This window comes from Perca flavescens, chromosome 13 (genome assembly GCF_004354835.1).
Source record: "Perca flavescens isolate YP-PL-M2 chromosome 13, PFLA_1.0, whole genome shotgun sequence".
Classification (NCBI taxonomy): domain Eukaryota; kingdom Metazoa; phylum Chordata; class Actinopteri; order Perciformes; family Percidae; genus Perca; species Perca flavescens.
The window spans coordinates 13,286,383-13,312,459 of NC_041343.1; the positions used below are offsets into that span (position 1 = coordinate 13,286,383).

General features: G+C 40.6%; 2 protein-coding genes across 4 annotated transcripts; both read left to right on the forward strand.

Annotated features, from left to right (window-relative positions):
* The first annotated feature begins 591 nt into the window (after positions 1 to 591).
* On the forward strand, positions 592 to 16,458 carry nlgn3b (neuroligin 3b). Of its 2 annotated transcripts, XM_028596268.1 has the most exons (7): positions 592 to 871; positions 4,171 to 4,841; positions 6,640 to 6,699; positions 7,683 to 7,832; positions 8,661 to 8,846; positions 10,866 to 11,655; positions 14,991 to 16,458. In XM_028596268.1, the coding sequence occupies exons 2-7, from the start codon at positions 4,361 to 4,363 to the stop codon at positions 15,781 to 15,783; spliced, it is 2,460 nt and encodes an 819-aa protein (XP_028452069.1). In that variant the 5' UTR covers positions 592 to 871; positions 4,171 to 4,360; the 3' UTR covers positions 15,784 to 16,458. The 2 variants fall into 2 exon arrangements, with proteins under 2 accessions (XP_028452069.1, XP_028452070.1); XM_028596269.1 differs by lacking the exon at positions 6,640 to 6,699.
* Positions 16,459 to 20,090: 3,632 nt separating this feature from the next.
* On the forward strand, positions 20,091 to 25,506 carry plp1b (proteolipid protein 1b). 2 transcript variants are annotated; one of them, XM_028595319.1, is made up of 7 exons: positions 20,091 to 20,244; positions 22,317 to 22,503; positions 22,605 to 22,761; positions 23,005 to 23,182; positions 23,434 to 23,507; positions 23,739 to 23,804; positions 24,663 to 25,506. In XM_028595319.1, the coding sequence occupies exons 1-7, from the start codon at positions 20,241 to 20,243 to the stop codon at positions 24,732 to 24,734; spliced, it is 738 nt and encodes a 245-aa protein (XP_028451120.1). In that variant the 5' UTR covers positions 20,091 to 20,240; the 3' UTR covers positions 24,735 to 25,506. The 2 variants fall into 2 exon arrangements, with proteins under 2 accessions (XP_028451120.1, XP_028451119.1); XM_028595318.1 differs by lacking the exon at positions 20,091 to 20,244 and adding an exon at positions 21,474 to 21,949.
* The last annotated feature ends 571 nt before the right edge of the window (positions 25,507 to 26,077 follow it).

Here is a 26,077-nt window from a genome sequence, read left to right on the forward strand (position 1 = left end):
CCTGCACTGGACTAATTTCCTGCCATTCGTGGTCTTTTTTTTTATGCCTCAAAGTAGTTGGCTATTGTGGCTTAAGGAGGTCTTTCCCTCCATGCTTTGCCCATCCAATCTGCTTGTTAAACCAGTGTTGGCCTGCTGTTTCAGAGATGCCTGGCTCTTCAGCACTGCTTTTTCTATCTTTCCTTTTAGCCTAATGCCTATAATGATGAGAGAACAGGCTTTCATTAGTGAACTCATTTTGTTTAGACTTTGCTCAGGAGGTATAGGAATCTAATTTAAAATGTATTACAAAGCCAGTGGGAAAACATATTGGAGGATGGTTTGCATTTTTTCTTATATCCTACCCCATTTTCATGATAGGCAAGATTTGCTAAAAGGCTTATGGCAATGAAATCTAATGTATTCCAAATGCACGTCTTCTCTCCATGCAGGTCTGCACACTCCTTAAATAGCCTCACTTTTTCTAAGGTAGGCTAGATGGGTTTCGCCCGAGAACAAAGCGTGTGAGTACGTGAGTGCTGTCCGAGGTTACGGTAGTTACTTAATGGTTTCTAAATTGGGATTTTGTCGGTTGTTGGAGGGTGAATTTAATGCCCTGGCGTATCCCGGTGGTTGCCTAGTAACGCGCTGGCAGTGGGCGCCGTAGAGAGATCTCTATGGTGGGCGCTCCATTAAAACCGTTGGCGCTCCTGACCTTGGCGTCGTATATGCGCAAAGCACACAGACTGTGCAAAGCAGGAGATAAGAGTAAAGATCCGCGTGTTTGATACTGAAACCCGGGGAATATTTCACGCAGCCCCGTTGTCTTATAAGCGAAACGGACGGGCATGGTATGGAGAGATGGAGCGTGTATCAGCTTCTGTAAAAGCAGGTGAGTTAACCTAATGATTCTGTTTTTTTGTTTTTTTTTCCGGGAGATGAATCTTTGTTCAGATTGATCGCTGACATTTCTAAGCAAATTGTTTCAATTAAAGCTCTTGCTTTAGCAATAGGCTATGGTGGAACATTTGTTGGCTCGCTTTTTTCTCCCCATTTTGTCCAATTTTACACCGTCTTAGACCTAGATTAAATAAGATTCCCAGTCACAACGTGAGGCAGTACACACACACACACACACACACACACGCTACAGCAGTTTGTCGATGCTATCTGGGCTGTGGCTTGGTTTTCTCTGTGGGTCTGGATCCTTGCATTCATAAAGCACTGATCATTATGTTGAGTGCTACCTGCATGTTCTCTATAAGGTAGTATCCTCTGCGTCAATTCCTGTTCCTTTTTATTGCACTGCTAAATTAGGAGGATTTGGGGAATCCACTAAAACGGTTTTGATCCACACCAGTCGAATTACAAGGGCATTGGGACCCCCAGTAGCCTACTGTTGTCTGACAGCATACTGGGCTCCTTCTCAAATGCTTTCATGTCAAGGGCCCCCAGGCTACCAGAACCTGGTCGATAAGATGTTGTCCCAGAGATTTTTATTAGTGGTGAATTGGTGTTGAATTATGTTCCTGTCGATTATGTAGGTGTAGAGATAGTGATGGTGGGAGAGAAGCAGGATTATAGCTATCATTCTAATAGGTACAGTATCTGGGATCAAGTCAGTTAACTGAAAGGATTTGGGTTCCAGAAAAAAAAACTTGTCTTTGACCCAAACCACCTCTGTGGTGCATAAACATCTGCTGGTGCACAAATAGTCTATTAGAATAATACTGTATGTTATGGTTGTAAAACATCTTGATTTTTGATTATTTTTCAATCAGTTGCTGAGTTATTGCAAGCATTTAATTTAAACTTCCCTGTTGCTGGGCATGTTGCCAGTCTAAATTGCACAAAAACTTGCAGTGTATCAAACTTGACTGGGTGATGGCTCATTTTTATTACATGGCCCATTTGGTGTTAGCTATAAAGCTTTTATCCACATCTGTTCTATGCAGACTACAAGTTGGAAAAAGAATACTCTGCAGCCCTTTTGTAGGAAGTATTCAGCTGCTTTGGCAGTCTGCAGTACAATTAGTAAAACAAAATGAAAGTACTGTATATACCTTAGCTTTGTTCCAATGATTTAAATTAAAATTTGATTTGATGTCAAATAGCAAAAAAAAAAGCACATCTATTGATACTAATATCATGAATGCATGTGTAATTTAAAAGGAAATGCCGCTCATTTTAAGAATTCATAGTAACCCTTTGATCTACAGCAGCCCCAGCAGCGACAGGACTGCTGCTATGTAAGCTACAGACAGCTAATCAAGTCTGATGGGTAACGTCCACTGTACAGCCCATAACTGTAATTTGATAATTGACAACACTTTCACAGCAGGTTTTGTGAACAAAGAGGATTTTTACCCCCAAATGATTTATTATCAGTGTCAGTTCCAAACCTGGAGATGTGCCCCGATGTACAAAAAAAAGAATCAGGTTCCATATATTTTCCATTTTAATGTTTTGAGAGCCGTACATCATTGTCACATAACAGATAGGGGATTGAACAAGGTTTGTCTTTTTCTGGCTATGGGGAACATTCACAAGTGTTAATTAATACAGACAAAGCTGGCCTATTAGGGCAGAGATGTACAATATTTCTCATATTACTCTCACTGTCTCATTCTTTAAACATTGGCAAACTATGATGGTGTCCATATCAGGTTATGTGCTACACCTGGGAAGGAGAGAATGAGCAGCTTTTGTTTGTGTGCATGTTCCTGCTATGGTGTAAAAAAAAAATGTTGCAGGGAAAGAGAAAAGCCAATGCACCATGCTTAATTAGTTTCTCATATTAGGAGGGAGATATTGTCCCCTGTTTTAATAGATAGGTTCATCAGGCTGACAGTGAGCTGTTTAGCTGCAGTCTTTCACAATGCTCAAGGCAGTACTCGTCAATAGATGTGATTAGGTTAACAAGCTTGTTCTTGCTTTGCTCATTGACGAGCCAGTGAGAAACTGATGTCGAACATATTATGCTTAATGCTATCCTAGACCATTATAAGGACTAAGACCGGATGCATTTTGGATAACAAAGTAGTTAATTGGGAGATGCACAACACAATTCGCTCTCTGTAGTTCTCCATGGGTGATCTTACATTTGATACGTAATTTGAATACAGTGTGGGATTAGGGGTGAATGTGTATCCCCCTGTTCACTGAAGCATGCATGCTGGTGAACCACTAACAAGACAAACTATCATCACACAGAAGCTCTAGTGACTGCAGTTGGGTCAGAAAACAGGTTAAATGTAAATGTTTGCATCTTTGCATCCATCAGACCAATATTGCTGGAATAAGATCAAAGATTTCTTTTCACAAAAATGTGGAATCAGCAGGAACTCATTCATGGATTCAAGCTTAACAACTTACTATTAGTGTTTGTTGAAAGGAGTGTTGTGGGGGGCGGGGAGGGGGGGGGTGCAGCAGACAAACACTATCACAAATCAAATTCTCAAGAAGAAGTCAAAGGATCCTTTTCCTCTGATATTGAACACAAATGGTCTTTCACCGCTTATAAACCTTCCTCAAGTCTTTCAATAAACCTGCAATTACTCTGCTTTATAAGGAGGGATGGTGCTACTGCGGTCCCATCAGACATGTTTGTTCTGTGATACTTCCATTATGCATCTTTAAGTCAGTTGCTGACAGTGTTGCTTGGGTGTAAAACACACAAAAATGCAAACATTTCATATTCATGATGTGAGACATTTGGTGTTTTGAACACTGAAACATCACCCTCAAGTCAGATATTTCTTTCCCAGTGTATCTCTCTTCAATGCATATTAAAGGTTAGTCTTTCTTTGCTGTTCACTGTTTCTTTTACATAAGAAAAGGGGTGTTTAACACCTTTTATCTTGAGATGGTTTCGCAGCATCACTCCAACATTTTTTTTAACATTCCTCACATGTCCTTCCCCAGTGATACACAGAAATCAGTATTCAGTGATTTGTACATGTCAAAGCATAAATTTGCTCTTTTAAGACAGCAATTTGTCCCAAAAGGTTATTAGCCTCGAAGGGTTACAGCGGATTTGGCATACTGATATTAAGCGTATATAAAAGTATGTATTTAGCATCCCAAGATACAGGAAGAGGATCATACTTTATCAAAACGTAGTCAATTATACGGATATTTAGGAGTATTTTCACATAGTTTTGATGTTTTCTTGCCTCATCTTGTTTTCAGATTTGTGTGCACTGCAATGAAAAGCGGAAGTGGGGGTGGTCCATACCTGGCTGAGGTGATTTTGGATTTGATAACCATCGCAGTCAAAGGCACAGTGAGTGATGTCTGTTTGACAGAGTCAGTGCAAAGGGACTGAGCGGACACTACAGTGTGCATTTGTGCTATACAAGGGCACTGTCCAGCCCAGACCATGTGGCTGGCTACATTTAGAGACCATCTGTTGCCTGCACACCTGCTACATCATCAAGGGACTGTTACCATCACCCACTGTGCTCTTCTTTGGTGGATATTATGTTCCTGCTGGTCATTCACCAAGGCAACAAGCCAGAAATTCTACCCGACAGTGACCACTCAGTTTGGGAAACTGCGAGGCCTCAGGGTTCCTGTGCCCAGCGAGGTGCTCAGGCCTGTTGATCAGTATCTGGGGGTCCCCTATGCTGCTCCACCTGTGGGTGAGAAGCGCTTTATGCCCCCCGACCAGCCAGCCTCTTGGTCAGGTGTCAAGAATGCTACACACTTCATGCCTGTGTGCCCTCAGAACATCCACAACACCGTGCCAGAGATCATGATGCCCATATGGTTCACCTATAACCTGGACACAGTAGCCACATACATTCAGGATCAAAGCGAGGACTGTTTATATCTAAACATCTACGCTCCGACAGAGGAGGGTGAGTTGGTGTGGTAAAATGGACAGCAATGACTCTCCATATCTATTTATCATTATTATCGATGTCGTTCTGTTATCATTACAAAGCATGTGTGCGACCGCTGCTCATGTCATTGCTGCCACCAAGGGCTGATTTACCATCCAAAGCAATGCCATTAATGTTTCAATTGTTATATATATAATAATGTCATATTCCATTTGAAATAACAATCATGTTGATAAGAAGAAATGTATTCATGCTGTATATTGGTAGTTGTGGCAACTAAAGATACCCTGATGCCAATGAATGTACACAGAGAGGCACAACTAAACATAAATGTACTGGGGTATGTGCTTCCCCACTAATCGACATCCAGTGAAATATCGCTGAGGTAAGGTGTTGTTCAAGTATTGGTCCACACTGAGTAATAATTTTAGCATTTAAAATGATGAGCTGGCATATTGGGCTGTCACCACTGAGATTCAAAGGTAATCCTGAAGAATGACTTAGGAGATATAGTGAAGCCAGCAGTGCCAGCTTTTCATGTTTGTTAAATATTACAATTTCTTCATATTTTACTGAACCGCTGCTTAGTTCAGACAGTGTGTCTGTTGGGTGCCAATGAGTCGGGTGCAGGAGTCAACTAATGTCTATCACTGGCTGAATCCATCCTATTTTTGTATCTAATAGAACTGTAAAATGAACAAGCAATGGGTTTGTGTGTCTGCTCACTCTGCTGTGAATCTGATTAGTAGAACTATGTAATATATGTAATGTATCTAAATCTAGTGTTGACAAACAGATTTCTCTAATTTAATGGTACTTCAATACACCAGTTAAACATGGTTTTATATTGCCTCCCTCACATGCACTCGGTAAAACACAAAACATTCAGCATTCAAAGTTGGACCGTGTTCAGCTTTTGTCTGTAACATGCCACTCTCGACTTTTCTATGGTAGCATAGCAACAGATAAACAGCCTGCTTGAGAGGTAGCTGTCCAAAATGGTGCAGCCCACGTTTTGTAAAGCTCCTGGTCTGAGTGCTGCTTAAAGGCCTCCTTACCCGGCACACAAACAGGCTAATTAAATCTCACACTTGTATTCACATTTCAAAGGAAATAACATAACCCATCATTTTTTAATCCTCATCATCGTCATTGTTTATTTAAAATGCACCTCGGGCGTTCTGTTACTTTATTATTCGTTTTACTTCATATTTACTTATCTGCACTAGTCTTTTTGGCAAATCGAATTTCCACTATTGAATATGTGTTTTTGTGGCTTGTTGCCACCTCAAGTCAGAGTTTATTAATCATCCACCATCACATCTTCAATAACTATGCTGCAGTGGTTTACGTGAAGAATCGACACGACAGTTAGAGTTCAAATATAATTGTTCACAGAGAAAATAATAAAACAAGAATGATGTATTACTCCAGTCAAAGCTGAGGCAGCTGGATCAAAACAACAACAGATAATTAACCATTCAAAGGTAGGAGTGTGCATGTCTGTGTGCGCGTATACACACTGTGCCATTTCCTAAAAATATCTAACAAGGAACAAAAATGTGTTCACTTAATGAAAACAGAAACACTGATTAATGTGTCATACATCTCTAAAGATTTTTACATAATGCCATCTACATTTTTTCGGGAAGCATTTAAAGGTAAACAATGCTCTATAGGATCATCTTTTTGACTATAATTTATGGATCTTCTTCTCCTGATTGTACTAAATTGATTTCGATCGTTAAATAAGAGGCACAGTCAACCATGCTATGTTGAATTTTGTACTTCTTTTTCCTTATGTGAATCGCAGGGAGCCAACACAAGAAAAAGGGGGCGGCTTTCTCACATGCTGAGACTCATATATCTGAAGGTATTTTCAAGAGCTTAAAGTCTTGATGCATGGATTCTTTTAGCTTGAGTTTGGTGGATGAAGATCTTACAATTCTTAGTTTTTACTTTCCTGAGGAACCGTGGGGGTTCTTTTATTTTGAGTGGAATAAGAAAAATGATGTTTTCTGATTTCTGATTACATAAGTATGCTGTTGCTGCGCCTCGTGTCTTGGATTGAGCTCTGTCGCAATCCGTTCAGTAAGAGCTACATCTCTGTTGCCATGCACATTGATCAACAAGATTATTATGCATTATTATCCGTCTGACAGTCTCTGTTAAAGACACTGGTTGGTCAGTATAACAAATTGGTGTCCAAACATGAAGCATAGATTTTCTATTTTTTTATTTTTAAAATAACAGTTTTATTTTATATTTTAGCATGTACTAGTAGATAACAAGCTCAGTGTAGTTTCAGTCTAAACTAAAATGTGTTTTTTTTTTTTTTTATGCTTGTGCATGCATATACGTTGATCTGTAAAATTCCATCATTACAGGAATTTCTCCTGAACTGACATCAAACCACAAGTCAAATCAATAGATTTGTTTCTCTTTTTACCTCTAATCCAGAGAACTTCAGATATGGTAAAGAGCAAAGTATGCTTGGTTGTGCACTTACATGCACTGTAAAAACTGCTGTTAATTACATTTGACCCTTTTATTCATACACCCCTTGTCAGAGTGTATTGACCATGCATTTTCTAAATGTCATTACAGCTTACAACCCACAAGCCTACCACTGCTTCTAAGCACCTTTTCTAAGCTGTCTTTACTCATACCTCATGCTGAACAGTTGATATAACATTTTAATAACAATGCTCTAGTCCATTCTCCATTTCATAACTGTTGCCTCAGCAGTTGTTTGCTCAGCATGTGTGTGTGTGTGTGTGTGTGTGTGTGTGTGTGTGTGTGTGTGTGTGTGTGTGTGTGTGTGTGTGTGTGTGTGTGTGTGTGTTTATGTTGCAGATATAAGGGACTCTGAGGCTCGACCTGTGATGGTTTACATCCATGGAGGCTCCTATATGGAGGGCACTGGGAACATGATGGACGGCAGCGTGCTGGCCAGTTATGGGAATGTTGTTGTCGTCACGCTCAACTACAGAATTGGAATATTAGGTGATGACAACGTGTCTGTTTGGTAATTTCTAATGGCGTTTCAAATGGGGTATTTAGCCCATAATAAAGTGTCATAATGGCTATTAATTTCCACTTGTGTTGAGACATAAAAAAAAATGTAAACCAATATAAGAAAATATAGTCAACTGAGATCTTGGTAGAATGGCATAGCTCCTGATTTGCATACAAATGTTGTCCTCAGAGAAAAAGTGATGCAAATGCTTATCATGATCTGTCCTTGTTGCACACAAGCTGTTTTAGTAGAAAACACAATTTATCTTCCTTTAGATGGTTTTATCTAATCTGTAAAAGATGATCAGCCTTTGCCATTCTTGAAAGAAAAACGATTTAAATACAGTATGGACGGATGCAGCATTCACAAGGTCAAGAGTTTCCCCTGTGTTTAACATTCAAAACAGAACGTTGTTTAGATGAGACTAGGGACAAGGGAGTAAGGAATAGGATCAATTGTAAGAACACCAGTGACCTCTGCATGGTTTTATGAAATTCATGTAGAGAAATAGGCAAACGATTTATTTATTTATGCACATTGAATTTTATGAAGTCACATGCGAGGTGAGAATTCAGATTCGATGAGCAGAGCCCTGATTACTTCCTGAGGGGTGTCACTGCTCAGAGACTATTACGAGGAGTTGACTAAAGTAGTCAAGACACTGTGGGAGAGAGCAAGGCATATCTGCACCTGAAGGTAAACATGTCAGCTCACTCAGATGCCCTGCTGGGCTACAACTTTAGATCAAAGCTGTGACAGATACTGTATATCTCTGCTTCAGCAGAGTAGCTCTGATGTCTCTCTGTATACTTCAGGCTTCCTCAGTACTGGTGACCAGGCAGCAAAAGGAAACTATGGACTCCTGGACCAGATTCAAGCTCTCCGTTGGATCAGTAAGAACATTGGTTACTTTGGAGGAGACCCAGGTCGCATCACAGTCTTTGGATCTGGAATCGGTGCTTCATGTGTCAGTCTGCTAACTCTGTCCCACCACTCAGAGGGTAAGAATCACCATCTCAGTCATCACTGACTTTAATCAATACAGATTCGTTATACAGATATGCAGTTATTAGCTCAAGTTTAAGCAATTAATGCAATAACTTAAAAGTAATGTCAAAATCCACAAACTTCATATCACAATCATATTCATTTCTTATCTTGTAGCTGTCAATTTGAACTACAATTTTTAATCATTTTCAAGTTGGTTCTTTGTTTCAAGTGCAGCTTTAAATGGTCTGTCAGTGAGATGAAGTGTTATATTATGGGAGTAGGGTAAAGGGGGTATTTGTTAAGTAAGTGGTTGCTTTTGTTCCCCTCTACTCAATCTAATCAGCCTAAAAGCTTTGCCTCTTAAAATGCAAAGCTCTTAAAGACGCCTACTGGCATTATAAACTTTTCCCCATGCTATCACGTTCACCTGTGTCCATCAGTTTTCACCATTCAAACTGACTAATATTTCCGTCTTTCAGCATCAGATTTGTTTGCCCTCTTTCAACCACCTGCAATGCGTGATGAAATGTTTTAAAGTTTTCTAGAAAAAATATAAAACCTTCTTTTTTCACTTTTTGTCTTCTTTATTTGCAAGCCTTGAGTAAAGACAGTGTTTACAAAAGACAAGGTTGGTTTGAGAATGAAGCAGGACCCGAACAAAAAGACCAAATTCTTTAGATATTTTCTAAATTGATATTTTCTTTCTCCCACATATATTGGCAGTGCTTGAATTGAAAATATCACATTCTAGTCCAGCCTAGTCCAGTTTACACTGCAAATTCATGCTATCAACTGTATCATTTTTTAAATGATAATAGTTAATATGAATTCAATTAAAATAGAGTATACACAAAGGAAAAAAGGTGTCTGATCCACTTTTCTTTTCAGTGGATATCATGCAATTTGGTAAACACTTATCCAAAGCTCCTTGCAGGAATCAACGGTGCATATTTCAAAATGGATGACCCACAGGGAATTGAACGTATTATCTTTGCCGTATTATTGCCCCGGCCCACTCCATTGATGCTGGACAGAATCACAAGAAGGGCACAAATTGTGTTTTCATCAATGCCAGGGAGGCTGCGACAACTGTCCTTTGTGAGGTTTGTATTTGATGCCCTAGCTCGGCTGCAGAGAATGCACCAAGACCTCCGGCTGTCTTTGAAGAAGACTAGCTAGCTGTTGCCCTAAAATAAAATTGAAATAAATGACAGCAAAGGAGGGGGAAAGTGACACTGTCCATGCACTCTTTTTCCTGCACTGCTATGTCTTAACCCCAGCAGAGTATTTTTTGACATGATACATATCACTTGTCATTTTTAGGTGGTAGATACAAAATCCCATGAGACAGAGGTGACGCACTGCATATAAACAATTCAAAAGAGCATTGTGTTTACTGTATCAACATTGAAGGATCAGGGTTACTGCATATTCAGCTCCCTGCACAGACCCTCCACCGCACAGTTGGCATCAGAAGTCCATATGTAAGCTATGCAGCTTGTTAGTCACGCAGGAATGACAATTCTACAATTACAGTATACGTGTGAATAACTGGTGTAGGGAAAACTAAACACCTCCACACTGAAACAATGCTGCAAATTGATCATTAATTTGATAAACAGAGGAAAGCAAGTCTTTTTGTCTGGTTTCTTTAATCATTATAATAACAATAAAATGGGACAACATCCCATTAGCAGCTCATTTCTTCCACCAGCTGCTTTACTGAGCGGCTTCTCATCAGCAAGGCTCAATATGGCCTTTTCACTCGCTTTTTACTCTAATGCTTTATCTCCCTGGCTAGTATTTAAAGAACATTGCACGTCGGCTTGTTTGCTTTTATCTACCTAAATGTTGTGTGTCAACAAACCTTGGATTTAATTGTGAATATCAATAAGTGTAAAGTGAATATTTGTTAGGGCAGTTCTAAATGCTCTTAAGGTATGTGCTGAAAAAGATCACTAATACTAACCACTGTTCTCTGGGCTTCTGCTGCCTTCTGTGTCTTTTTGTTCTGAATTTTGTGTCTCAAGGTTTGTTCCACAGAGCCATCATCCAAAGTGGTTCAGCCCTGTCTAGCTGGGCTGTCAACTACCAACCAGTCAAGTACACACGCATGCTGGCCGAGAGGGTTGGCTGCAATGTGCTGGACACCGTGGACATGGTCTCCTGCCTGCAGAAAAAGAGTGCAAGGGAGCTGGTGGAGCAAGACATCCAACCTGCCAGATACCGCGTTGCTTTTGGTCCTGTCATTGACGGAGACGTCATACCGGATGACCCAGAGATCCTGATGGAGCAGGGCGAGTTCCTTAACTACGATATAATGCTGGGTGTTAATCAGGGAGAAGGCCTGCGCTTTGTGGAGAACGTGATGGATCTGGAGGACGGCGTGTCTGGCAGTGACTTTGACTTTGCAGTGTCAGACTTTGTGGACAGTTTGTATGGCTACCCAGAAGGGAAGGACACACTGAGGGAGACAATTAAATTCATGTACACAGACTGGGCTGACAAGGACAATCCGGAGACCAGGAGGAAGACCCTGGTGGCCCTTTTCACCGACCACCAATGGGTTGAGCCCTCAGTTGTAACTGCTGACCTACACGCCCGCTACGGGTCGCCTACATACTTCTACGCCTTCTACCACCACTGCCAGAGCCTCATGAAGCCAGTGTGGTCGGATTCAGCGCACGGAGATGAGGTGCCTTATGTGTTTGGCATCCCCATGGTGGGCCCAACTGACCTGTTCCCCTGTAACTTCTCCAAGAACGACATCATGCTCAGCGCTGTGGTTATGACTTATTGGACCAACTTCGCCAAGAGTGGGTGAGTAACAGTAAATCCAGGGACAAACCAAAGTACATATTAATGTTCATTAGGCTTATTTACATATAGTTGCCGTGCATTCAATATCCCACTTTACACCCCTTCCTTGGCCTGTGCTGTGGTATAACATTATTGGCCTCACTTGTGCAGACTTTATTTGTGTTGAGCTGTTCAACCTCTAACTTCTGCTACATTCACTCATCCTTTATCACCCTGATTAAAGGACTGCAGGATCCAGCCTTAAAGGGTTTTTTTTCCAACCATTTCCCCATGCATTTGTGTCTAATAGACTGATGTCACCAAAAATCTTTGAATTTGGTCCAGTATTGAGCAAGATCGCAATGACGAGCCGGCGCAAACTGAGCTAGAATGTAACATAATGGGGCAATTGTGGAGCCTTGCGTTTTGTCCCAATTTCTTTTTTTTCTTTGGTACTGACAGGCTCAGATAGTTAATAAAAGTGTCTGACAACATTATCGATCTCAGGACATGACTTTTTGTCTGACAGCGGTGTGGAGAGTGAAACGCGAGACGAGAAAAAGGCGTTCAGGTGTCTGTTGTTTTGGAATTATAGGCTCCTGTTATCTAAATGATTTTCAATGTAATGGCTCAATAATTACCGTAAATGATTTCGACTATGTGGGTGAGGTCGTTATAGTTCAATGACTATATGTAGGCTATTAATTTGAGCGCAAGTAGGCTACAGTGTTACGGATGAAGAGAAAGAGAATGAGAGAGCGAGAGGCAGCGGGCAGAGGAGGGTGAAGCAGCGGCTGAAGGGCTGCGAGGCTCGAGATATTGGTAGCGATCTCGTGGGTGCTGTGCCCCTATATGCCCAGAGAATACGCTATCAGGAGTGGGACCTGTTGCTGACAAATATCTGTGGTCTGGATGTGTCCAGTGATGTACCTCGGACACAACAATGTCAGGATTTCCCTACTCTAATCAACAGGGCTGTGAGACATGAGAAAATACGAACCATTGTTTTTATTGAAAATCTTTGAGTTAACACAAAACCATGGATGTATTATAGCTTATTGACCACACGAAACACTGAGCAGCTGCTGCCTCTCTCTCTCTCTCCCTCCCCTCGCCCACTCTTTATCCGTATACTTCATCCATAAACTATAGCCCTGGCTCAAATGAATACATGTGGCCATTCAATTATAACGACCTCATCCACACTGTCGAGATTATTTAAATATTGAGGAGCCATTACATTGAAAATCTTTTAGATAACAGGAACCTATAATTTCTGTAGCCTACTCCACAACAACAGACACCTGAACGCCTTTTTCTCGTCTTGCGTTTCACTCTCCACACCGCTGTCTTCGGACAAAAAGTCACATCCTGAGATCGATAATGTTGTCAGACATTTTTAGTAACAATCTGAGTCTGTCAGTACCAAAACAAAATCACTTTTATTGGACAAAAACCAAGGATGCACAATTGCCCCATTAGGTTACATTGTAGCTCAGTTCATGCCGGCCCGTCATTGCGATCTCGCTCAATACTGGACCAAATTCAAAGATTTTTGGTCACATCAGTCTGTTAGACATAAATGCATGGGGAAATGGGGCCCAGGTTGAAAAACACGGTAGTTACCCTTTAAGTAGTGCCTCCTAATTAGTGCAGCCTGAACTCCCATTGCTATGTCTTACAGCCTTCCTTTGTTAGGTCACATGACACACTTTTGTATCAATTAATATGAATTCCTTAACATCGAAAGTCCATAAATTACCTGTATTATTAATGCACACTTTAAATTAGGTCTGCTCCCCCTTACTCAGATTTATTTGACCTCACTATACATGTAAAATTGTAATTACTAGATATTTAATTGTGTACCTGCAAAATGCTACAAATGTTGGTGATGCTTAACTGTACAGTAACATTAAATGAGCACACACCATGCCATAAATGCCATGTTGTCTCTTTTTTAAAGAGCCAGTTTAGGCTTCTGTATAACCTCTCTTTACATACATAACAAAGTTTCATCACTTTTGGCAGACTTTAAAGGTGATGGATCTTAAAATGTACTGCTTAATTCACATAAAAGTTTAAAGCGGTCATTCACTGTTTAACAAAAAGGTTGTGTTGAAGAGAAAATTTGAAGAAGGAAGTTAAGATGTACTCCATAAACCTCTGCCAACTTTACAGGGAGTTGTAATTTCAAATAGGGCTGGCACAAATAATCAGTACAGGAATATCCTGTACTGTCTAGGTTTGCTTGCAATTCGCAATATTGATGCACCAAATATTGATGTCTTTATTAAAGGTAATGAATACATTTAGACATTTAGGCATAGACTTCAAGTTACTTTTTTTGGATTAACTTTAGAAGAAGTGACACTTTCAAAGTATTCCTAGGATGGCAGGAGACGTATAAGGTTTTCAAATATAATTTGTGTAATATCAGGTCAACGGCTGACAGTTGATCTAATATTACACTAACAGTGACTCAGCACTGGAAAAACATGCTTTTGAAAGTGCAACAGAGTGAAGCTCTGCAGCTTCTGCAGCTTCTGCAGCTTCTGCACTTTCTGACGGCTTGTTTTGCAATTTGTCAAACAGAGGCACATATTTGCTGTGTCTGTGAAGATAAGCGACACCTAAGTGAGTTGCACTGTAGTGGAAGACTCCACTGCTGCTGCCAGCTAAAGTCTTCCTGCATATTGAATACACAGCTGTAATGAGTCTGTGTGGATGATGCTCCTAGCAGGATGAAGCACAGCACAGGTCACAGTAGGCTGCTGTTTTAGTGTGTAGAATTAAAGGAATACTGAGCCCTTGAGGAGAGATGGTGATATTACATTGTGTTGATTTATGTTGATGAAGTTCCTCTTCTTCTTCTTCTTCTTCTTCTTTTTTTTACAATTGAACAATTGGATCTTTTTTTCCCCGCATTTGTTGCATTTATACTACCTAGGGCTGGGCTATGTGGTTAAAATCCTTATCACAATATGAATGAGGATAAGGATATTTTCCAGTAACAATATGCCATGATGTATGGTATGGCAAATTTAAGCAAAATCACATATGAAATAATCAAACTAATGTTCAAAGCAAAGAACTTTGTGCAAAACAACAAAAATCAGTAAAAGAATTTTCTTTCTGCAACCTGTTTTTAATTACAGCTTGTTTTGAATCATTCATTTGGACACAGATGTTTCACGATCAATATCTTGATCATATCATATCAATATGATAATACTGCCCACGGACAGAGAGGGACACAGGGAAAGAGAGGACTTGGGATAGGAATACTACCATTTAGCTTTCTTCCATAATTTATTTCTCATGACTTAAGTTTTCTGTCTATCATGTGTCTGCAGGGATCCTAACAAACCAGTGCCACAGGACACCAAATTCATCCACACCAAGGCCAACCGCTTCGAGGAGGTGGCTTGGTCTAAGTACGACCCCTTCGACCAGCTGTACTTGCACATTGGCCTAAAGCCTCGTATCCGTGACCACTACCGCGCCACCAAGGTGGCCTTCTGGAAACACTTGGTGCCCCATCTCTACAACCTCCACGACATGTTCCATTACTCCTCCACCACCACCAAGGTCACCCCACTGGATCCCACCCAGTCCAATGGTAAGAGGTCCGGCAGCACCGGACGGCCTCCTGTATCCACCGCCCACATTGACGGGGACGGGAAGGAGATGGGCCCGCTGATCATGCCAAACCCGAGAGATTACTCCACAGAGCTCAGCGTCACCATTGCTGTAGGAGCGTCACTGCTCTTCCTCAACGTCCTGGCCTTCGCAGCTCTGTACTACCGCAAGGACAAGCGCAGTCGGCAGGACACCTCCCAGCAGCCCAGTCCCCAGCGTGACAGCAAAGGCAACAACGTGAGCCACACCACCACTGTAGACGAGACCCTGTCCCAGCAAAGGAACCAGTGTGAAGCCCTTCACAATCCTCTTCATGTCTCGCCCAGCTTGGACTACACACTGAGCCAACGGCGCTCCCCTGACGACATCCCTCTGATGACCCCCAACAACATCACCATGATCCCCAACTCCCTGATGGGCCTCTCCAACATGAGTCCATACAGCACCTTCCCTGCTGGTTACAGCTCTGCAGGCCTGCCAAGCACCCACTCTACCACTCGGGTATAGCCTGGCTGGAGACGGGAGGAGAACCGTGACGTACATAAAACATGGAAATGTAAAGCTGTATTTAGGATGTGTAGGTAAAATAGGATTGAATATGTTTGTTCTGTCTTTTCCAAAGGTGTACAACCGCCGACATCCTGCCTTTGCTCTATCATAATAGGAAGTCTAACTGCAGAGTCATTTTATAATAATCACTTTCAAAGGCAGACAAAAAGAGAAAGTGCATTTCATTTTCCACTTTGGCTTTTTTGGAACTTTACCTAGCAAGAACTTAGTATAATGTTTATACAGTTGGATTTGTATGGGAAGCTTTTTCTTACTCTGTGATATCGATTTTGATCTCGTGGAACGAAGTGACATTACTCGTGGTGGACAGTGATGAGATCTGGGAAAAGCTGAAAAGCAGTATTATTATTATTATTATTATCAAGCTATTTTATACATATTTCTCATCGTACATTGCTTATTATGAAAATGTATTTTTACTGTAATTACTTTTAAATGCCTTGTAACTCGCTCATATAAAGAATTACTGTGGAATCAAATTGTACTCAAATACTGGTCACACGTGGTAAAAATGTCCAGTTTATCTAAAATATTTCTATCTGGTAGTGCAAAATATAGCACTCCTCTGTGTGTGTGTGTGTGTGTGTGTGTGTGTGTGTGTGTGTGTGTGTGTGTGTGTGTGTGTGTGTGTGTGTGTGTGTGTGTGTGTGTGTGTGTGTGTGAGATGAGAAATGCGCTACAAAATGTAAATTTGGCATTGTTTGAAATTAATCATTTAGTTTTGCATTTGTAGTGTTGTGTAATCTATTGTAGTCTATTTGAGTATCCTTGCTACATTTTTGTTTCACATGTCTTCAATTTTGCTTAATACATTGTAGGAATATAACTTCTGCTTTACTATAAAAGAGAATTACTTAAAATGTGTTTTCCTACTCCAACCAACTCATGGTTCTTATGGCTTGGCTTCTTTGTACAGAATAAACTTAGACCAACATTTTATTTGTCGTTTGTTTACGAATACTGTAAGGTCTTCGGAAAGATAACTGTAATTATATTGTAATTGTATGTATACCAACTCAATAATTCACATTTAAAGGGAGTTTGATGAAACATACAGATTATTGCTCCTACTCAAAGTTGTTTGGACCCTGTGCATACCAAGATATATGCAGGGGTCAATACTTTACTGAGTAGAAATGATGGACATCAAACTTTGAGATTTGATTTCTTTGAACCTATCATAATGTTGTTTAATCTAAATGAGACAACTATTAAAAGATTTTTGGAACTAAAGATGAGTCTTGTTAAAAGTTGGGATAATGTGTCTACAGAGTTTAAAAGGATACTTATAACTGTGTGAAATGTAGTCCAAAGCTATACAGTGTCTGGGTCAGGGTTGAGAGTTGAGGTTAAATTAGCCTCAGTGTGTGCCTCTCATGTATGCTAATGCATGAGAAACATCAACGTCTGTTTACAGGTCATGGAGAGTACTACTGCATATGTGAAACATGTTGCATCAAACTGTTTGTGGCTCCAGAGGGAGCTGATAAAAAAAATCTTATAAACCGGATAGTTCTACCAACTGAGCTATCCGGGCGCCATGAAGACTAGAAATTTAAAAATGAAAAAAAGAATCTGGGGGTGTGGAGTTAGAAAGAAGTGAGTTTACCAAACCTCTGCATCCTGCTCCTCCTCTCTGCTTGAGGCTAGTGGCTCTAGGCTACATTAGCCACTACTAGCACACCCAAATTTCTGACTGAACTGTCTGCAATCAAGTGGCATTGACCGGTAATGTAGGCACCAGGTTTTAAGAACAAGGAAGAATGCAAGGGATAACAGAATAATGCTGTGTAACTGACATTGCTGAGTCATTTTACTAACTTCATGACTATTCTCTACTTTTGCCATTGTTACATTACGTTTTACCCTTTATCACTGTATGTAATTGTCACTTTGGTCACAGTGACTGCTGTAAAAGTTATATTATATATTGTAGATATATATATATATACATATCCAATTTTATGTTTATCCAACTAAAGCAATCTTAATGTTCCACTCCTGCAGTTTCAGGGTAAATCTTAAATTTTTTTTGGAACACAGCGCCTGGTTGCAGTTTCCCCAGGCTTCAAACATGCAGCCAGCAGAGCCTGAGATTATCATGAAAGACAATCAAACACGCAAGCAAATAAACACCCTGTTGGAGAACAGCTCAGTCCTCCCTTTACTTCATCATGCGGTAAAACAAATACTTTAGGCACTAACCATGGTAGGTTATTGCCACTTCATTTATTTCTTACTAAGCCTGACGTGTTTTTGTCCTCCAAGTGCTTGTTGGTTTGTTTGATGCCTGTTTGTTCGTTTTGTTACAATATAGCACACATTACCATAACAGAGATACGTAGAAGCTGGTGCAAATATTTTCACAGGCCCCCTCCTCCCTTTATAAACACATGCATATTACCACTTCCAGTACGTAAATATTGGCGAGTGTATCTATCACAATGCAAACAATTATAAAAAGGACTCAAAGATAGAGCACTGTGCCACATCACGTATACATACTGCATACACAGTCACATACATTGATACATAGTACACTCACAATGTAGTCACTGCTGTCCATGGTGCTGATCATGATATAGGTACTGTTTTATATGTGATTATGCAAAACATATATTGATGTATGTATCCTAATATAGCATTTGCAACCTATTTGAAAGTGAGAGAGTAATGTGGTAGTTCAAAATCAGTTCATGCATTAACTTATAACTGTTAGGCAGTCTTATTAAGTGTTACCAAATAATTCATAATCTGAGCTGCTCTCATCCCCGACCACCATCTGCATCAGCTTTTGTGGAATATAGTTTATTCATAAATGAATGAATTGCTCCCTTTGTGTCACCCAAGACAGCTAGCCTCTTAAACTTGTACTCCTACCTAATTCCGTCCCTTGATTGTCAACATTATTGCTAATTCAGATCTCGAAAGTAAAGCTGACAACCATTCTATGCTCTCACATACAGCACCAAGGTTAATTAATGCTCCTCATCTCTTCTCTCTCTCTCTCTCGCTCTCTATCTCTCTCTCTCTCTCTCTCTCTCTCTCTCTCTCTCTCTCTCTCTCTCTCATGGCTTTCCCAGAGATTTGAAAAGCATCATTCCTCTCCGCTCTCTCCCTTTCTGATTTATCCTTTCTACATACTTATTACTTGATGTGCCATTGCTCTGGGTTTTTAAGAGAGTTACAGACTGTAAACTCAAACCAAACAATTTTTTCCAATCCCCAAGGCTTTTATTTTGTGAACACACCATCTTAAGAAAAGTGAATTTATGTTCAACAACAGATCAGTCTTTCAAATGGGCTGATTTGTAAGGAGACTGTTATGTGGATTATCTGGCCCAATTGGTGGAAAGGCAGTATGTCTGTAGCTCCCTTAGCAAGTGATGGTACCTTACAAAGTGTAACATTTCATTGAAATGCAATATTGTAACATATGAAGGGATCATCAATGTATTTGTATAATGTTGACTTATGTCTTGTTTGTCATAAGCCTAAAATATGAGGGGCTTCTCCAAAAAAAGAAAAAAAAGATAGCATGGTGTTTTCTCCTGCTCCACAGTCGCTCCTTTGTACTGAACCCAGCTTTGACATCAACTGGGTCAAACATGAGGGAGGGAGGGAAGGAGGGCAGCAGCTGGACCCGACCGTCAATGTCACCCTTGTTAGTCAACTTCATCGATGTCAGTCACTGGCTTTTCGATTTATTTCACTCTTTTGTGTGTTTCTGAGAATGCTGCTATGAGGACCCTCAGACATGTTAATAGTATCTTGCTGACTTCCAGCATGTGTGTGGGCAGACAGACAACACATGCATGTCGACGATAAACAGATGAACTATTGAAAGTTAATGAAATGTACCCTACAAATCCACATGTGCACTGGTTCAACACCTCTGAGGTGAGAACATGTAAAACATCTCTGGACTGTTGTGTTAATTTATTTGCAATGTGAAAAACTGCAACTTTGCCTTTACAAATGAAATGTAAATTCTTTTTAGACTCAACTGATTTAATCTTTAATCTTTGTGACTGTTATACTGTCTAAAGAATACATGCAAATTACTAAATTACCCACATATTGTAGTGTAATCAGAGGATGTAAAAAGCTCAAATACAGTAAATACCAAGAAAAAATTACTCATATTAGAATGTACAACCCACTTTCTGTCCCAAGTTCTGAACCAATGGCTCCATAAATAATGACTGGCAGCTGAAATGGGACTTTGTGACTTTAAGATGTGACTGGGAGATGTGGTCTATCTATTGTTGATGAGACAAAAGCGCGAGTCAGATTCATATAGGAGTGGCGGGGAATAACCTCTCATATCCTCATATCACAGTCACAAAGCCACCCAGCAAAACTTCAATAACCCCCTGCACTTCTTTCTGGACATGGGTGAGTGCACACAATCTTTATTAACTCTTATCATCTATTATTAATGTGATTTGAAAATGTGGATTTCAATAACTTACTAATGTTGCCTTTAATATATCCTTTCTGTCCTCAGACATCATGTTGCCCTTGTGCACTGGGGGCAAGATTTGCTGCAAACTAATCCTGTGTTTCATTTATCAAAAGTACTGTATTTTGATATCCACAGATGGATCATTGATTTATCACTGATTCACCCTTGTTAATTATATATGATATAGTTAAACATACAATTATGATTTCAGAAGACTGAAAACATAACAGCACATGGGCTCAGCCAGGATTACTTGCTTTGCAATAAAGAAAGAACTCCTCGTTACCTCTTCTAACCCCTTTTCACCATACACAAGACTGGAATCAGAGTGGCTGACAGAGATGGGCATTGACTCTCATCATGCCAAGGCCATGCCAGGTCACTCATGTGAAAGAGGTCAGATACTCCCACATGTGTCACGGGTATAAATTAGCAAATTACAATGAGGGCTGTGCACCCAAACAACCTCTGCTAACCTTTTTTTTCTCACTTACATACAACTTTGGACAGCTTTTGAGTCTTGATTGATTATCTGGCATCTACAGTCAATGCATTGATGCCTTTTGCACTGAATTTAAATAGAGGCTATGTAGGTGGCTTTATCACTTTATCACTGCAACCAACCACTGTTGCAGCAGGGCACAGCTGAAGCGTGGGTGTCATCATTTTGGGACTCTAGCAGTCTTCCTGCTGTTACTATTTATACTTTAGTAGCAGTTTGTTGAACTCACAGCATCTGTTCCTCCCAACTAAAATCCAATCATTTGTGAAATTGGCACAAGGGAGGCTAGCTGTTTTATCTCAGGCTAATGTTTGCATGTGTGTTCTTATTTAATGTGTGTTATTGTAATGCTTGGTTTTGATGCAACAATTTACTTAAATCCAAGACAATTTTCTTCCATGTGAGACAATAAAGTAACCATAACCTTAAATTATCAGAATTTTATATTGCACTGAGATAGTTTATATGCACCTAAGGATTTCAAAATGTGTAGCGACAAAACTTTTGAGTGGAGTTATTGTTGTTGGGAAGATATTCAAATTGCCCCTCTCGTTCATTATGCTTCTACCCACACTTGAACACTTGAACCCTGCCCCCGCCGGCATTGACACTCAGTGCCATGGTACCAGTCTTAGCCAGCTGTGGAGGGAGGATGGCCTGAGTAGTGGTATAGAGATGGTCCTGGTGACCCCTCTGCCACCACTGTGTGTGTGTAATGTGGCACTATGGTCTTTGTTTGTTTGACATCGCTGCCCTTTGTTCCTCCCTGATCATGGCAAAGACAATGGATATTGTATCTGCAGCCACAAAGAGAAGCTCTTTCTTCAGGCCCCTGAAGCCAGGGTTTCACCACTCTCTCCACCATCTCTCGCTCGCCTGGTGACGCCTGTGACCGCTGGAGAAAGAGGGCAGGACCAGAGTTAGTAGGGGCTGAGCTGGGAGGTGTTGGTACCAGCAAAGAAACTGCCACATACAGATGAAGTCAGCGCTGGGACTTATTTTACCGTGGCAATAGCTTGTAGGCAGCACTGTATACATCACTGGTTGGCATTGGGATCTCTCTTGTTGTGGAGTACAGGATCAGAAGCAGCAAATGTTTCCGGTCAGGCAGCCTTGGCTTTGCAAAGCCTTAGGTGCTTTCCTCTATCCCATTTCTGCCAATGCATGTATTAACACTGTGGATATTTGCTACCCGCTTCAACAGCACAGCTTACACTGGAAGAAGTGCATGAGATTGTGAAGTCAGTGGTGACTGCTTTTGTTTGGACGCTTTATTGGGATCTGCTACTTGAACTCTTGATTGTCACTAATTTTTTTTTCTGTTGCTTTCTTGCCTGTTGCTGGGGTTTTGGTGTATGCGCATGGATTTGCACACAGAGCAAGGCCTTTTTCATAGCTCTCCCAACAGGGTAAAAGAGTTCCCCACCGTGCCGTAGATGTGTTGTGTGGTTATATGTGCGGTGTGTGCCGCCTGTGTGCTGATGTATTATGCCCCCTCAGGTTGCTATGATTGCTGTATCCGGTGCATTGGGGCAGTGCCCTACCCATCCCTGGTGGCCACCCTGCTGTTCTATGCTGGCGTGGCATTATTTTGTGGCTGTGGACATGAAGCGTTGTCCCAGACCGAAGTCCTCGTCGAGACTTACTTCGCCCGCAATGCTCAAGACTTTGTTGTCATGGCCTCCTTGTGAGTGAAACTTCAATTAATTCTCTGAATTGTGACTTTTGACCTCTCTAGAATTGTTTCATTCTACTGTTTGACCTGACTTCTCCCTGTGACTATCCCAGTATCAAATACTTCCAGTACGTGATCTATGGCCTGGCATCATTTTTCTTCCTCTATGGTATCTTGCTGCTGGCTGAGGGTTTCTACACCACAAGTGCTGTAAAGCAGACCTTTGGTGAATTCAGGAGCACCCAATGTGGCCGCTGCCTCAGTCTGACGGTGAGAACAGGGAGGAGGGACGGGGGGGAGTAAAGAGGGAGGGGAAATGTGATGTAAGTTCATTGTTAAGATGCTGAATACTGGTTTGTTTAAGCTTCTAAGCCAAATGAAATGTTCTTTGTTTCCAGAATCATGAATTACGGTTGATAGCTGATTTAATGGCATCACATTTATCACACTGAAACCTGGGCTACCTATGCCACATCTCTGTGACCTGATGTTCTGCACTTTTTATTTCAACAGTTTATCATAGTGACGTACATCTTGGCTTTCATCTGGCTGGCAGTGTTTGCCTTCACTGCTATCCCAGTCTTCTTCTTGTTCAACATGGAGCAGACCTGCCACAACATCAACATCCTGGCTGAAACAACCCCCAGCATTAATCAGCACGGCTGGATTTGCATGGACGCCAGACAGTATGGTGCGTTGTTCTTATAATGATTGACCGCATGCCCACCTGATGAGAATGCCAATGTATCTGTGAAAGCTATGAATTAGTCATTGGTGGGTGGATGCAAAACTGCTTGTTGAATTAGTTATAAAATATTAAAGATAACTGGACCTTTATGTTAACTTCTTCACTACTGATATGTTGTATGCAAGCAGGAACTAATCATATCTAATCATGATGCAACAATGGTAAGAGATACTTAAGTCATGTCTTCATTTAAGGTCTGCTTCCTTGGAATGCAATGCCAGGCAAGGCTTGTGGATTGACCTTGGCATCTATTTGCAAAACCAGCGAAGTGAGTAGCTGAATCCAATATTTCCTTTCACACACTTCAGAATGTCATATCAGCATTATCAACCTCATATTAAAATTATTGTGCAGAATCAATGTAAAATCTACTCCAAATCATTAATGAATGGGTGTTTAAGCAGACAGTTTTATATAGGCTAATGAAATAACACAAACATACAAGGGATTGGTTCAGTTCTCTAAATATGTACTAAACTAACCTGTGTTTGTCTTACAGTTCTACGTCACCTATGACTTGTACATAGCTGCATTTGCTGGTGCCGTCGTCACTCTCTTAGCACTGGTGAGCAATTACTTTGGCAATTTGCATGCTTTCTAGTTAGATTCAATATTTCATGCAGTGTGTTGGATTTAGTGGCATCTAGCGGTGAGGTTGCAGATTGTAACTGTCAGAATACCCCTCACCCCTCCCTTTCCAAGAGTGTAGTAAAACCCAGGGGACATTCAGCTAACGTAAAAAACACGAAAGGCCCACTTAAGAGCCAGTGTTTGGTTTGTTTGTTCTGGTCTACTGTGCAAAATGGCGAACTCCATCATATATCAAGGGTCAGTTTACCCATATTACAAAAAAAGACATTTAGCTGTATTTATCCATGCAGGTAGTTTGGGTTTTATTTTTCATAAGGTTTTGTCTCTTCGGAGTATTGCTGCCACCCCAATACAATGGAAGTTCATTAAAAGTATTCTTTAGTACTCAAAGCTTTGAAAAATGCAAAAGCACTATGTCTTTTGAGGCCTCGCTATAGAAGGTGTAACTTCTACCAAATAATTAATTGTGACCAACACTGTTCATAGCAAGGTATGTGGATTTTCCAGAGTAAGAGGGACACCTGTCAAAGTCAGTTTTCAATGCTGTGCGCAGTACAAACAAAATTCCAGTCACCATGTTTTGTATCAGGTTTGCAGCAGAAATCTCAGAAATTGATTTCTCAAGCAACTTCAAACCAAAACTACCTGCATGGATAGATAACAATCAAAAATGAATTTGATTAACTTTGTTTTGTAATTTGGGTGAATAAAAACAAATGATTCTAAACACTTGTAGTGCGCCCAATGCTGTTTATAGTTATCACACCACATATTATGTTGAAATTAAAATCAACTTTTTTTCATTTCTATTTTTCCCTACTCTGCGTTGCAGTTTTTGTATCTGGCAGCCACCACCTACAACTACGCAGTCTTGCGGTTCCTGGGCAGGAAAGGGGTCCGCTAAGTTCACCCAGTCAACCCCCATCCTCTGGCTATGAGATGGACAGTCAACACTAGACTTCCATTCATCCTCTGGGAAACAGCAAACCTGGATCACCTGCTATATTATTTCTTTAGACCTAGATTCACACTCAGCAGCAAGCTCCGGCCTCCTCAACAAAGCCTCCTCTCAGAGGATTCTCTTAGCTGTGTTGTTCATTTTCCTCTAGCAGGTTGCATCTCTCATGTTTTTCTTTTTGTGAAGCTTCATTGGTGCTGATGCTGTTGTCAGATTGTGATGCATGACATTTCATGAATAATTAAGAGCAATGACAGCTCGCCTCGCAAATCATAACTGCCTGCACTCCATTCAGTGTTTACTGATGCATATTTTGGTTCTGAATATGATTTTGCTGCTGCCTCATTATCACCATCTTGTGTAGCAACATTGTGTGAACTAAAGCAAGGGAGGCTGAATGTACCAAAGTTCTCTGCATGGGTTGGGTGTATCCTCCCATCTCCCTTCGTGCTTTCACTTACAATACATGTACTTTGCATTCATTCATAATGTATTTTGTTTAAATGCCAATGTGTAGGAGGGAAACAAAGACATGTATTCATTTTTCTGGATGTTAGGGGTTTACTGCTTAAAATGAGCTGATTTATGTTACTGAGGTGTTAATGCGTCTATAACATGCAGCCAGGTGACTCATGTTTGATGTGTAGCCCTGCTACTTACTGAGCTGGGTTGTGTTGTGTGTGCTCATTGTTAATTAAGGCTGATTAAACCAATTAAATCTGAGGTAGTAATTTGTGATTTTATTTAACCATATATGTCAAAATAAAAATTGTATTTCATATAAGCATCTTTGACAATTACTACCAGAAATAATATACCAACACCAACAACCTTTTCATTACAGATTTTTTAACCCTGACGTTACACTATGCCCTAAAAAAAACATTCAGTAGTAAAAAATTGGCTTAAAAACAATACAGAGTTAGGGATGAGGTCCTCAGTCCCAACTGGATTTAAGTCTTCTCCAGCGACATCTTTGTCCCAGTTAAGATTCAGACTCAAGAGCTTTTGCAAAGCAGCCACCACATTTGACCACTTGGTCATGCAAGAACATGGTGGTCAGCAGATCTCCCAGGAGCTTAGCACACACACCACACTGCAAAAATATACTCAATATTAACATTATGCAATGACAAGAGCCTGTCATTCAATATACACTATATATAACCACAAATAGATGGTATGTGCATTATGTTTCCTAAATTACAGAACAAACCTTTAGGCAGTCAGGGTGGCAGGTCACCACAGGTTCACTGAGGTGGAGCTTGATATTTCCAGCAATTCTTTTG

Bases quoted from the DNA above. Each gene is read 5' to 3' on its own strand.
- plp1b (XM_028595318.1), top strand. From the start codon at position 21,910: ATGTTTCCGGTCAGGCAGCCTTGGCTTTGCAAAGCCTTAG. The intron at 21,950-22,316 runs GTGCTTTCCTCT...ATGCCCCCTCAG, and splicing joins TTGGCTTTGCAAAGCCTTAG to GTTGCTATGATTGCTGTATC. The intron at 23,183-23,433 runs GTGCGTTGTTCT...TCTTCATTTAAG, and splicing joins CATGGACGCCAGACAGTATG to GTCTGCTTCCTTGGAATGCA.
- nlgn3b (XM_028596268.1), top strand. From the start codon at position 4,361: ATGTGGCTGGCTACATTTAGAGACCATCTGTTGCCTGCACACCTGCTA. The intron at 4,842-6,639 runs GTGAGTTGGTGT...TGTGAATCGCAG, and splicing joins CTACGCTCCGACAGAGGAGG to GGAGCCAACACAAGAAAAAG. The intron at 8,847-10,865 runs GTAAGAATCACC...TTGTGTCTCAAG, and splicing joins TCTGTCCCACCACTCAGAGG to GTTTGTTCCACAGAGCCATC.